Source organism: Babylonia areolata, chromosome 13 (assembly GCF_041734735.1).
Source record: "Babylonia areolata isolate BAREFJ2019XMU chromosome 13, ASM4173473v1, whole genome shotgun sequence".
In the NCBI taxonomy this organism is placed as follows: Eukaryota; Metazoa; Mollusca; class Gastropoda; order Neogastropoda; family Buccinidae; genus Babylonia; species Babylonia areolata.
In genome coordinates, this window is record NC_134888.1 from 7,952,956 (window position 1) to 7,967,610 (window position 14,655).

At 44.2% G+C, this 14,655-nt stretch overlaps 1 protein-coding gene across 1 annotated transcript in view; it reads right to left on the reverse strand.

The window, feature by feature from the left end:
* The window catches only part of LOC143288813 (uncharacterized), a 29,403-nt gene that overhangs the window by 3,687 nt on the left and 11,061 nt on the right, over positions 1 to 14,655 (reverse strand). The window contains exons 7-11 of the mRNA XM_076597447.1: positions 12,031 to 12,179; positions 5,570 to 5,668; positions 2,730 to 2,868; positions 1,615 to 1,721; positions 196 to 320 (exon numbers count right to left, since the gene is read on the reverse strand). Of these exons, the coding sequence (XP_076453562.1) occupies positions 196 to 320; positions 1,615 to 1,721; positions 2,730 to 2,868; positions 5,570 to 5,668; positions 12,031 to 12,179 (619 nt within the window). The remainder of the gene's footprint in view (positions 1 to 195; positions 321 to 1,614; positions 1,722 to 2,729; positions 2,869 to 5,569; positions 5,669 to 12,030; positions 12,180 to 14,655) is intronic.

The following is a 14,655-nucleotide window of genomic DNA, read 5'->3' on the forward strand; positions in this document are numbered from 1 at the left end:
CAGCTGCACGAGCTGAAACAATGGTCGGTGGTCCTCCAATCCTCTGAAATTAGCAGATACTTACACAAATCTGATGCCTGACACATACACACATACATACACACACAAACACACACCAGTATGAGTTGTGAGCAACATGTACGGGGCAGTGAGTCACAGACCAGAAAGCACACCACCCAACACTGCTGTCCTCACCTTCTTCTTGCCCTTCTTCCCTTTCTTCTTCTTCTTCAGCCCAGAGCCCAGCTTCACGATGGAGTTGAAGGTGTCCGCCGTCATTCGGTGAGTCGTCCTCACCTTCACCCCTCCCATCCCCTTCTCTGAAAGATCCCATAATATCACACATCATCCCCTTCTCTGAAAGATCCCATAATATCACACATCATCCCCTTCTCTGAAAGATCCCACAATATCACACATCATCCCCTTCACTGAAAGATCCCACAATATCACACATCATCCCCTTCTCTGAAAGATCCCACAATATCACAGAACATCCCCTTCACTGAAAGATCCCACAATATCACAGATCATCCCCTTCACTGAAAGATCCCACAATATCACACATCATCCCCTTCACTGAAAGATCCCATAATATCACAGATCATCCCCTTCTCTGAAAGATCCCACAATATCACACACCATCCCCTTCTCTGAAAGATCCCATAATATCACACATCATCCCCTTCTCAGAAAGATCCCATAATATTACACATCATCCCCTTCTCTGAAAGATCCCATAATATCACACATCATCCCCTTCTCTGAAAGATCCCATAATATCACACATCATCCATTTCTCTGAAAGATCCCATAATATCACACATCATCCCCTTCACTGAAAGATCCCATAATATCACACATCATCCCCTTCACTGAAAGATCCCATAATATCACACATCATCCCCTTCTCTGAAAGATACCATAATATCACACATCATCCCCTTCTCTGAAAGATCCTATAATATCACACATCATCCATTTCTCTGAAAGATCCCATATCACACATCATCCCCTTCTCTGAAAGATCCCATAATATCACACATCATCTCCTTCTCTGAAAGATCCCACAATATCACACATCATCCCCTTCTCTGAAAGATCCCATAATATCACACATCATCCCCTTCTCTGAAAGATCCCATAATATTACACATCATCCCCTTCACTGAAAGATCCCATAATATCACACACCATCCCCTTCTCTGAAAGTGGTCATCCCATAATATCACACACCATCCCCTTCTCTGAAAGATCCCATAATGTTACACATCATCCCCTTCACTGAAAGATCCCATAATATCACACACCATCCCCTTCTCTGAAAGTGGTCATCCCATAATATCACACACCATCCCCTTCTCTGAAAGTGGTCATAATATCATGTGTAACTCTGCTGTCCATACACACAACACACACACTCATGCACACACACACACACACACACACACACACACACATACACACCCGTCCCCTTCTATGAAAGTGGTCACACATTCACCCACACACATACACGCCCCTCCCTTACTCTGAAAATTCCACCCCAAATCACTCACTCTGCTGTCCACACACACACACACACACACACACACACCACACACAACACACACTGACCTTCTTTTCTAAAGGACAGTCCATTCAGGATCTCCCGACCTCCAACTTCACCGATGAGGTTGTCTTCTAGGTCCAGTTCCTCCAGACACTGACAGTGACTCAGCAGTCTGCAACAAGACGTCATCACTGATAGTGACTCAGCAGTCTGCAACAAGACGTCATCACTGACAGTGACTCAGCAGTCTGCAACAAGACATCATCACTGACAGTGACTCAGCAGTCTGCATCAAGACGTCATCACTGACAGTGACTCAGCAGTCTGCAACAAGACATCATCACTGATAGTGACTCAGCAGTCTGCAACAATAAATCATTACTGACAGTGACTCAGCAGTCTGCAACAATACATCATCACTGACAGTGACTCAGCAGTCTGCATCAAGACATCATCACTGACAGTGACTCAGCAGTCTGCAACAAGACGTCGTCACTGACAGTGACTCAGCAGTCTGCAACAAGACGTCATCACTGACAGTGACTCAGCAGTCTGCATCAAGACGTCATCACTGACAGTGACTCAGCAGTCTGCATCAAGACATCATCACTGACAGTGACTCAGCAGTCTGCATCAAGACGTCTTCACTGACAGTGACTCAGCAGTCTGCAACAAGACATCATCACTGACAGTGACTCAGCAGTCTGCATCAAGACGTCTTCACTGACAGTGACTCAGCAGTCTGCATCAAGACATCATCACTGACAGTGACTCAGCAGTCTGCAACAAGACATCATCACTGACAGTGACTCAGCAGTCTGCAACAAGACGTCTTCACTGACAGTGACTCAGCAGTCTGCATCAAGACGTCTTCACTGACTGTGACTCAGCAGTCTGCATCAAGACGTCATCACTGACGTCATCACTGTCATTATATGGGGTGTGTCTTGTGTGGTATAATACACTGTTGTACATGTATTATCTCATGCCAGGCGCTTACAGCCCATTATATGGGGAGTGGGCGCCATATAAGTACAATATATTTATTTGATTATGATTATTATCATTATCACTGATAGTGACTCAGCAGTCTGCAACACATCACACACACCCCCCCCCCCCCCCCACCCCCACTCCAGCCCCCCCCCCACACCCCACCCCACCCCCACCCCCAACATACTTCTTAAAGAGCCTCATACAGATGATGGGAGCAAAGCTGCCCCCCTCCCCCAAGCCGTCAATGCCGTTGTCCGCCAGGTGCAGTTTGTGCAGCCAGGGTCCCACAGGGGGTGGACCTGGGGGGTCCTTCTTCTTCTTCCCTGCACACACATGGTGACTACATCACACTGAAACATCTTCTTCTTCCCTGCACACACACGGTGACTACAACACACTGAAACATCTTCTTCTTCCCTGCACACACATGGTGACTACATCACACTGAAACATCTTCTTCCCTGCACACACATGGTGACTTCATCACACTGAAACATCTTCTTCTTCCCTACACACACAGTGACTACAACACACTGAAACATCTTCCCTGCACACACACAGTGACTACATACACACTGAAACATCTTCTTCTTCCCTGCACACACATGGTGACTACACCACAGTGAAACATTTTCTTCTTCCCTGCACACACAGTGACTACATCTTCTTCTTCTTCTGCGTTCACTCGTATGCACACGAGTGGGCTTTTACGTGTATGATCTTCTTCCCTGCACACACATGGTGACTACATCACACTGAAACATCTTCTTCCCTACGCACACATGGTGACTACATCACACTGAAACATCTTCTTCCCTGCACACACATGGTGACTACATCACACTGAAACATCTTCTTCCCTGCACACACAGTGACTATATCACACTGAAACATCTTCTTCCCTGCACACACATGGTGACTACATCACACTGAAACATCTTCTTCTTCCCTGCACACACATGGTGACTACATCTCACTGAAACATCTTCTTCTTCCCTGCACACACATAGTGACTATATCACACTGAAACTTCTTCTTCTTCCCTGCACACACATGGTGACTACATCACACTGAAACATCTTCTTCCCTGCACACACACATGGTGACTACATCACACTGAAACTTCTTCTTCTTCCCTGCACACACATGGTGACTTTATCACACTGAAACATTTTCTTCCCTGCACACACAGTGACTACATCACACTGAAACATCTTCTTCCCTGCACACACATGGTGACTATATCACACTGAAACATCTTCTTCCCTGCACACACACAGTGACTACATCACACTGAAACATCTTCTTCCCTGCAAACACATGGTGACTACATCACACTGAAACATCTTCTTCCCTGCACACACACAGTGACTACATCACACTGAAACATCTTCTTCCCTGCACACACATGGTGACTACATCACACTGAAACATCTTCTTCCCTGCACACACATGGTGACTATATCACACTGAAACATCTTCTTCTTCCCTGCACACACATGGTGACTACATCACACTGAAACTTCTTCTTCCCTGCACACACATGGTGACTACATCACACTGAATTATCTTCATCTTCCCTGCACACACAATGACTACAGCCTTCGTCACACTGAAACAGTACAATGTTTTGTACATCAGTTACCAGCCAGTGATAGTAATTGCTAACCATTCCATTTGACTGAAACAGCTACAATGCTTTCTAGTTAATAGTCATCATAGCAAACCACTGTCATCTGACTGGAACAATTCACAATGTTTTCTACATTAGTCAACAGTCAGTCATCGTTTATCATTTGATCTGACTGGAACATTTCAGAATGTTTCATCTCACTGGAACGATTCACAATGTTTTCTACATTAATTAACAGTGGGTGGTGGCCAGTTTTAGTTCATTTCATCTGAATGGAATGATTCACAATGTTTCTACATTAATTAACAGTCGGTGGTGGCCATTTTTAGTTCATTTCATCTGAATGGAACCATTTACAATGTTTTCTACATTAATTAACAGTGGGTGGTGGCCAGTTTTAGTTCATTTCATCTGAATGGAACGATTCACAATGTTTTCTACATTAATTAACAGTGGGTGGTGGCCAGTTTTAGTTCATTTCATCTGAATGGAACCATTTACAATGTTTTCTACATTAATTAACTCTTTCCGGATGAAGGAATGCTCACGCATTCCTACACAAAACGTATTCGGTTTCGGACGAAGGAATGGAATAGCATTCTCCGAAAGTAAAATTCCATCATGCGCTGTACACATGATTTTGTGATTAGCCAAGCAGAGTGCACTATTCTGGGTCACTCCACAATCGAACAGTATGATTGGTTAGTCTGGGATGTGTGGCCTGTCTCGCACACACGCTGACAAAGTCACTGACCGGTCGTCTGCTCACGTGCCAGCCTGTTAGCAAAGCGGGCTCTTCTCAAAATGTTGTGAAGCGAACAAGGCAGTGACGGCAACGTTTTTGGGTTGCCGAAGTACATGAAATGCTACAAACTGAAGGGTCGGACATTGAAGAGGTGGATGATGACGAAGAAGAAAGTGAATTTAATGCAGAAAGCGAGCATGGGTATGGTGATTTGGGGTGAAAAATTGGCAGTATTTTCTACATATGGCAAAACTGTAAAAATAAGATGAGAAATTTGATTTTTTTTATATGTAATAGCTCAACACGTAATTAACCAGTTCTGAAAGTTTCATTTTCTTACACAGTATTTTGTATTTTTTGTAATTTTTTTCCAAACCCTTACAAATGGGCCGTCTGTGGGGAAAAGCAAGGGAGAAAACTTGTCATCCCGAGTGAGTTAACAGTCGGTGGTGGCCAGTTTTAGTTCATTTCATCTGAATGGAACAATTCACAATGTTTTCTACATTAATTAACAGTGGGTGGTGGCCAGTTTTAGTTCATTTCATCTGAATGGAACGATTCACAATGTTTTCTACATGAATTAACAGTGGGTGGTGGCCAGTTTTAGTTCATTTCACAATGTTTTCTACAGTGATAACTAAGGTACCTTTCTTCTTTTTCTTTTTCTTCTTGCCGCTTGAGGCACGAGACTTGTCTCCCCCTTCGTCTGCGCTGGCATCAGTGCCACTGTATCGGTTCTCCTTTTCTGCAAAAATAACATCAACTGGCTGTCATGTTTTCATTGTTGTGACAGTGGTGATAGTGTAGGGGTTCTCCTTTCTGAAACACCATGGACCACAACATCAACTGGCTGTCATGTTTTCATTGTTGTGACAGTGGTGATAGTGTAGGGGTTCTCCTTTCTGAAACACCATGGATCACAACATCAACTGGCTGTCATGTTTTCATTGTTGTGACAGTGGTGATAGTGTTGGGGTTCTCCTTTCTGAAACACCATGGACCACAACATCAACTGGATGTCATGTTTTCATTGTTGTGACAGTGGTGATAGTGTAGGGGTTCTCCTTTCTGAAACACCATGGACCACAACATCAACTGGTTGTCATGTTTTCATTGTTGTGACAGTGGTGATAGTGTAGGGGTTCTCCTTTCTGAAACACCATGGACCACAACATCAACTGGCTGTCATGTTTTCACTGTTGTGACAGTGGTGATAGTGTTGGGGTTCTCCTTTCTGAAACACCATGGACCACAACATCAACTGGCTGTCATGTTTTCATTGTTGTGACAGTGGTGATAGTGTTGGGGTTCTCCTTTCTGAAACACCATGGACCACAACATCAACTGGCTGTCATGTTTTCATTGTTGTGACAGTGGTGATAGTGTTGGGGTTCTCCTTTCTGAAACACCATGGACCACAACATCAACTGGCTGTCATGTTTTCATTGTTGTGACAGTGGTGATAGTGTTGGGGTTCTCCTTTCTGAAACACCATGGATCACAACATCAACTGGCTGTCATGTTTTCATTGTTGTGACAGTGGTGATAGTGTTGGGGTTCTCCTTTCTGAAACACCATGGACCACAACATCAACTGGCTGTCATGTTTTCATTGTTGTGACAGTGGTGATAGTGTAGGGGTTCTCCTTTCTGAAACACCATGGACCACAACATCAACTGGCTGTCATGTTTTCATTGTTGTGACAGTGGTGATAGTGTAGGGGTTCTCCTTTCTGAAACACCATGGATCACAACATCAACTGGCTGTCATGTTTTCATTGTTGTGACAGTGGTGATAGTGTTGGGGTTCTCCTTTCTGAAACACCATGGACCACAACATCAACTGGTTGTCATGTTTTCATTGTTGTGACAGTGGTGATAGTGTTGGGGTTCTCCTTTCTGAAAACCATGGACCACAACATCAACTGGCTGTCATGTTTTCATTGTTGTGACAGTGGTGATAGTGTTGGGGTTCTCCTTTCTGAAACACCATGGATCACAACATCAACTGGATGTCATGTTTTCACTGTTGTGACAGTGGTGATAGTGTAGGGGTTCTCCTTTCTGAAAACCATGGACCACAACATCAACTGGATGTCATGTTTTCATTGTTGTGACAGTGGTGATAGTGTAGGGGTTCTCCTTTCTGAAACACCATGGACCACAACATCAACTGGATGTCATGTTTTCACTGTTGTGACAGTGGTGATAGTGTAGGGGTTCTCCTTTCTGAAACACCATGGACCACAACATCAACTGGTTGTCATGTTTTCACTGTTGTGACATTGGTGATAGTGTATGGGTTCTCCTTTCTGAAACACCATGGATCACAACATCAACTGGATGTCATGTTTTCACTGTTGTGACAGTGGTGATAGTGTAGGGGTTCTCCTTTCTGAAACACTATGGATCACAACATCAACTGGATGTCATGTTTTCATTGTTGTGACATTGGTGATAGTGTTGGGGTTCTCCTTTCTGAAACACTATGGATCACAACATCAACTGGATGTCATGTTTTCATTGTTGTGACATTGGTGATAGTGTTGGGGTTCTCCTTTCTGAAACACTATGGATCACAACATCAACTGGATGTCATGTTTTCATTGTTGTGACATTGGTGATAGTGTAGGGGTTCTCCTTTCTGAAACACTATGGATCACAACATCAACTGGATGTCATGTTTTCATTGTTGTGACATTGGTGATAGTGTTGGGGTTCTCCTTTCTGAAACACCATGGACCACAACATCAACTGGATGTCATGTTTTCATTGTTGTGACAGTGGTGATAGTGTAGGAGTTCTCCTTTCTGAAAACCATGGATCACAACATCAACTGGATGTCATGTTTTCATTGTTGTGACATTGGTGATAGTGTTGGGGTTCTCCTTTCTGAAACACCATGGACCACAACATCAACTGGTTGTCATGTTTTCATTGTTGTGACAGTGGTGATAGTGTAGGGGTTCTCCTTTCTGAAACACCATGGATCACAACATCAACTGGATGTCATGTTTTCATTGTTGTGACAGTGGTGATAGTGTAGGGGTTCTCCTTTCTGAAACACCATGGATCACAACATCAACTGGATGTCATGTTTTCATTGTTGTGACAGTGGTGATACTGTATGGGTTCTCCTTTCTGAAAACCATGGATCACAACATCAACTGGATGTCATTAGTTCATCAGCCAGCAGGTTAATCGGTACCACTTACAGTGGCAAGTGTTATCATATATTTTTGGAATTGTCTATGTCCCTAGATGTCAGAAAATCATGATAATGTTGTGAACATGGCAGCTTTCTGCCTGTTACCACGTGATTTCTAACCCCACCCTACTGCGTCGAGAATGCGCACCGTGATCAAGCTCTGTTCTCCCAGAGCCTAAACCACTGAAGATAGAAAAACCATTATTGAACAGAAAAGATGTATAATAGCATGCTAAACAACTTTTGTACTTATAAGTATATCAAATTATTATTTGTTTGTGAAATGTAGTGGCGTTTTGAGTCTTCAACTGTAGGCAAGGGGTACACATCTACCTTTGCTAGTGTTCACCGTTACTTTGTAGTCACCACACAAACGCACAGTTCCATCAGCTTTTAGAACTGGGACCACTGGTGCTGCCCAAGCTGAGTGTTTCTCTGGTTCAATAATGCCTTGGTCTTCAATCCTCTGAATCTCAGCCTCAGTCTTGCCCCTGAGTGCATGAGGCACCGTTCTGGCTTTGTAGAATTTTGGTTTGCAGTTGTCTTCAATGTGAAGTGCGACTGGACATGACTTAATGACTTAACATAACCCAATTCATCCTTGAACAGGTTGTGAAACTGGTCACATTCTGACAGCCCAGATGGTGGTTTCATGGTTACTTGGTTCACTAGAACCACTGCTTCTATGTCCAATCCCCGAATCCAGTTTCTGCCCAGTAGATTTGGACCACCACCACTGGCCACAACAGGAGGTAGCATTGCAGACTTGCCTTGATGGGAAACTTGGACTTCAGCTTTTCCATGCGCCGGAATATGTTGTCAAGTATATATTCTCAGTTTTGTCACATCTAGCCAATTAAATTTCCCTACCCCATATATCGTCAAAAACCCTATCGTTGATGAGAGTGACTGAGGCTCCAGTGTCAATTTCAAAGACCACAGGTTTGCCTTCGACCTGTACAGTGACTGTGTATGGCTTATTTCCTCTCCTATCAGTGAACATCACCACTTCTATCTCCTCATGATCTTCTGAAATGAACTTCTGGGCCGACGATCCAGTTTTGTTCCTTGAACGACAGACAGCTGCTAAGTGTCCAACTTTCTTGCAGAAAATATAAGTGTAGTTCTTGAAAGGACAGCTTGCAGCGAAATGTGCTTTAGCACAGTGGTAACACTTGGTGTTTTGGGTTTGCTCATTACTGGTTTTGCTGGGTGTTTTTGAGATTGATGTTTTCCTTTGGACTGTGTTCACAATGGGTGCAGATGGCAGTTCAGCAGAGCACTCTTGGTGAAGAGCTGCAGAGTGGCTTGCAGCTGTTTCCATAGCATGGGCCATTTCCACTGCCTTCGAAAAGGTGAGATCTTTTTCAGATAACAGCTTCTTTGAGTTGTGGCGTCAAAAAGGCCACATACAAATCTATCTCTCAGTGCATCTTTCAAAAACTCTCCAAAGTCACATGTGAATGCTAATCATCTCAGTTCTGCTGCATTCATTCAGTTTCCAGCTCATTCTGCTACCTGTTGTGAAATTTGAACCTTTCACCTATGATAAGTGGTTTGGGTGACACATGTGCCTTGAGGATAGCAATGAGGTTGTCATAATTCTTTGTTGGTGGTGTGTCACATAAGCACAGTGAACGAAGCAGTGAATAATATTTGGCACCAATAACTGACAAGAATACACTCTTCTGTTTATCTTCAGCAATGTCGTTTGCTTCAAAGTACATAGCAAGGCGTTCAATATGACAATCAAAATTTTCAACAGCAGGATTGAACACATCAAACTTATTTGTGTGTGCCATTCTGAACTGTGGATTACACTCTAGCAAAGTTTGTGACTGGGGAAAAAACAACAACAACACAACAACTTCTAATGTTTCAGTGGAAAAACAATTTGCAGATTTGTTGACTAATACAAAATGGCGTCAACGTCTCACAAACAAGTACATATTTCTCCAAGAACTGTCTATCTTGTGAGAACTATTACACGGAAAGCAAACAGAAATGTAGTTTGGTACTTCCCTGCATGAGTCCTTTGGGAATTCTCGTCACCAATGTGATATTTCAGCCTCAAATGAACACACATCAATCACAGTCCGCTGTTATGATTTATTCCTGCCAAGTAACTCTCATAACCTCTTGTAAGTCATCAAGGGAAATAACCCAACACTCTGTCTCTGGACCTTGCTTTTGGAATGAACTTCCTCTTTTGCTTCGTCAGGTCTCCACACTCAGCTCTTTCAAGTCTCGCCTTAAAACCCACCTCTTCCCAAGATAGCCTCCCTTCCCTGCCTCTTCCTTGTCTTCAGTTTCTCCAGTTTTAGAATTATGCATGCGTGTGAATGACTGGTGTGAAAGCACTTTGATTTGTCTCTGCACATGATTCAGTACTATATAAATATCATTACTATTTTTATCATAATTATCTAGCAAGATAAATATCTAACTAAAGATCAAGCTAGTTGGCTTGTCAACTTTTGTTGTAAGCCAGCACATCAAGTGAGTGTCCCAGCGCCTGACCACACCATGAAATCAGCAGCCATCAACAAAGGACCACACCATGAAATCAGCAGCCATCAACAAAGGATCACACCATGAAATCAGCAGATATTAACAAAGGACCACACCATGAAATCAACAGCCATCAACAAAGGATCGCGCCATGCAATCAGCAGCCATCAACAAAGGACCACACCATGAAATCAGCAGCCATCAACAAAGGACCACACCATGAAATCAACAGCCATCAACAAAGGATCGCACCATGCAATCAGCAGACATCAACAAAGGACCACACCATGAAATCAGCAGCCATCAACAAAGGACCACACCATGAAATCAGCAGACATCAACAAAGGACCACACCATGAAATTAGCAGCCATCAACAAAGGATCGCACCATGAAATCAGCAGCCATCAACAAAGGACCACACCATGAAATCAGTTGCCATCAACAAAGGACCACACCATGAAATCAGCAGCCATCAACAAAGGATCGCACCATGAAATCAGCAGATATTAACAAAGGATCACACCATGAAATCAGTAGATATTAACAAAGGACCACACCATGAAATCAGCAGCCATCAACAAAGGACCAAACCATTAAATCAGCAACCATCAACAAAGGACCACACCATGAAATTAGCAGATATTAACAAAGGATCACACCATGAAATCAGCAGACATCAATAAAGGATCGCACCATGAAATCAGCAGCCATCAACAAAGGACCACACCATGAAATCAGCAGACATCAACAAAGGACACACCATGAAATCAGCAACCATCAACAAAGGACCACACCATGAAATTAGCAGATATTAACAAAGGATCACACCATGAAATCAGCAGACATCAATAAAGGATCACACCATGAAATCAGTTGCCATCAACAAAGGATCACACCATGAAATCAGCAGCCAACAACAAAGGATCACACCATGAAATCAGCAGATATTAACAAAGGATCACACCATGAAATCAGCAGACATTAACAAAGGACCACACCATGAAATCAGCAGCCATCAACAAAGGACCAAACCATTAAATCAGCAACCATCAACAAAGGACCACACCATGAAATCAGCAGACATTAACAAAGGACCACACCATGAAATCAGCAGCCATCAACAAAGGACCACACCATGAAATCAGCAGCCATCAACAAAGGATCACACCATGAAATCAGTAGATATTAACAAAAGATCACACCATCCATGAAATCAGTAGATATTAACAAAGGACCACACCATGAAATCAGCAGCCATCAACAAAGGACCACACCATGAAATCAGCAGCCATTAACAAAAGATCACACCATGAAATCAATAGATATCAACAAAGGATCACACCATGAAATCAGCAGGCATCAACAAAGGACCAACAAAGGACCCTGACCTTCCAAAGCTTTCAGCTCGTCCTCCTCAGCCTTGCGTCGTGCCTCCTCAGCCTTCTGGAAAGCCTCGTACTCTGCCTGGTCCACACACAGCTTGATCAGCTCCATCGTGCCCTCACTCTGAAGGTTGTTGCCGTCCAGGTACACCTCCCTGCGGTATGCACACACTGCGTCACTTCTTGTGTGTTGCGTTGTGTTGTGTTGTGTTGTGTTGTATTGTGTTGTGTTGTGCCCTCACTCTGAAGGTTGTTGCCGTCCAGGTACACCTCCCTGCGGTATACACACACTGCGTCACTTCTTGTGTGTTGCGTTGTGTTGTGTTGTGTTGTTGTGTTGTGTTGTGTTGTGCCCTCACTCTGAAGGTTGTTGCCGTCCAGGTACACCTCCCTGCGGTATGCACACACTGCGTCACTTCTTGTGTGTTGTGTTGTGTTGTGTTGTGTTGTGTTGTGTTGTGTTGCGTTGCGTTGTGTTGTGTTGTGTTGTGTTGTGCCCTCACTCTGAAGGTTGTTGCCGTCCAGGTACACCTCCCTGCGGTATGCACACACTGCGTCACTTCTTGTGTGTTGTGTTGCGTTGTGTTGCGTTGTGTTGTGTTGTGTTGTGTTGTGTTGTGTTGTGTTGTGTTGTGTTGTGCCCTCACTCTGAAGGTTGTTGCCTGTGTATGTCCACACACACTGTGTCACTTCTTGTGTGGTGTGGTGTGTTGTTGTGTTGTGTTGTGTTGTGTTGTGTTGTGTTGTGTTGTGTTGTGTTGTGCCCTCACTCTGAAGACTGTTGCCTGTGTATGCCCACACACACTGTGTCACTTCTAGTGTACTGGGGTGTGGTGTGGTGTGCTGTGGTGTGGTGTGGTATGTTGTGTTGTTATTGTACTGTGTTGCGTTGTGTTGTGCTGTGGTGTGCTATGGTGTGTTGTTATTGTTTTGTGTTGTCTTTCTCTTTTGTCACAACAGATTCCTCTGTATGAAAATCCAGGCTGCTGCCCCCATATACAATGCGTCACTGCAGTGAAAGCACCACCCCTTGTTTTTCTCTGCCTGCAAGTGTTTGTTGTGTTGTTGTTTTTTCAAAGTGGAGTTTTCTACAGATTTTTGCCAGGAACAACCTTTTTGTTGCCACTGAGCTGAATGATGACACTGCTCACCAAATGGCAATCGTTGGCCATTCTCTCTCTCTCTCTCAATATATATATATATTTTTTTTCTCTCTCTCTCTCCATCTCTCTCTCTCTCTCTATCTCCTTTTCTCCACCACAGATTAGAGAACAATAAAGGAATCATGATGCAAAAGATTATGACAGGTAATGCACCACCAACATTAATAGACAATTTTTCTGTAAATTCATCAAGGAACCCCCCCCCCCCCCACCCCCCCCAAAGTCCATATCCCAATCCCAAGAACTGACTTGTTCAAATCCAGTCTGGTTTTCTCAGGCGCCACCCTTTGGAACTCACTCCCAGAAACAATTAAAACCCTATTCAGGGAGGGGACTGGATGTAAAAAAGCAAACCAGTGCTTATCTATTATCCTCAAAATAAAGAATTTTGTCTTGTCTTGTCTCTCTCTCTGTCTCTCTCTCTATCTCTATTTCTCTTTCTCAATCTCTCGCTCATCCTATTCTTTACCACTGACCTTTCTCTCTCTACTCTGTCTCTCCATGTCTCTCTCTCTCTTTCTCTGGCCCTATCTCTTTTTGTCTGTCTCTCTCCAGCTACCTCTCATACCAACAGCCCAGAGGCAGTGCTGACCTGATGGCAGTGTTGGACATTTCTCTGTCTGTCTGTCTGTCTGTCACCCCAACAGCCCAGAGGCAGTGCTGACCTGATGGCAGTGTTGGACATTTCTCTGTCTGTCTGTCTGTCTGTCTGTCACTCCAACAGCCCAGAGGCAGTGCTGACCTGATGGCAGTGTTGGACATTTCTCTGTCTGTCTGTCTGTCACCCCAACAGCCCAGAGGCAGTGCTGACCTGATGGCAGTGTTGGACATTTCTCTGTCTGTCTGTCTGTCTGTCTGTCTGTCACCCCAACAGCCCAGAGGCAATGCTGACCTGATGGCAGTGTTGGACATTTCTCTGTCTGTCTGTCTGTCACCCCAACAGCCCAGAGGCAATGCTGACCTGATGGCAGTGGTGGACATTTCTGTCTGTCTGTCTGTCTGTCACCCCAACAGCCCAGAGGCAGTGCTGACCTGATGGCAGTGTTGGACATTTCTCTGTCTGTCTGTCTGTCTGTCTGTCTGTCTGTCACCCCAACAGCCCAGAGGCAATGCTGACCTGATGGCAGTGTTGGACATTTCTCTGTCTGTCTGTCTGTCTGCCTGTCTGTCACCCCAACAGCCCAGAGGCAATGCTGACCTGATGGCAGTGTTGGACATTTCTCTGTCTGTCTGTCTGCCTGTCTGTCACCCCAACAGCCCAGAGGCAATGCTGACCTGATGGCAGTGTTGGACATTTCTCTGTCTGTCTGTCTGTCTGTCTGTCTGCCTGTCACCCCAACAGCCCAGAGGCAATGCTGACCTGATGGCAGTGTTGGACATTTCTCTGTCTGTCTGTCTGTCTGTCTGTCTGTCACCCCAACAGCCCAGAGGCAGTGCTGACCTGATGGCAGTGTTGGACATTTCTCTG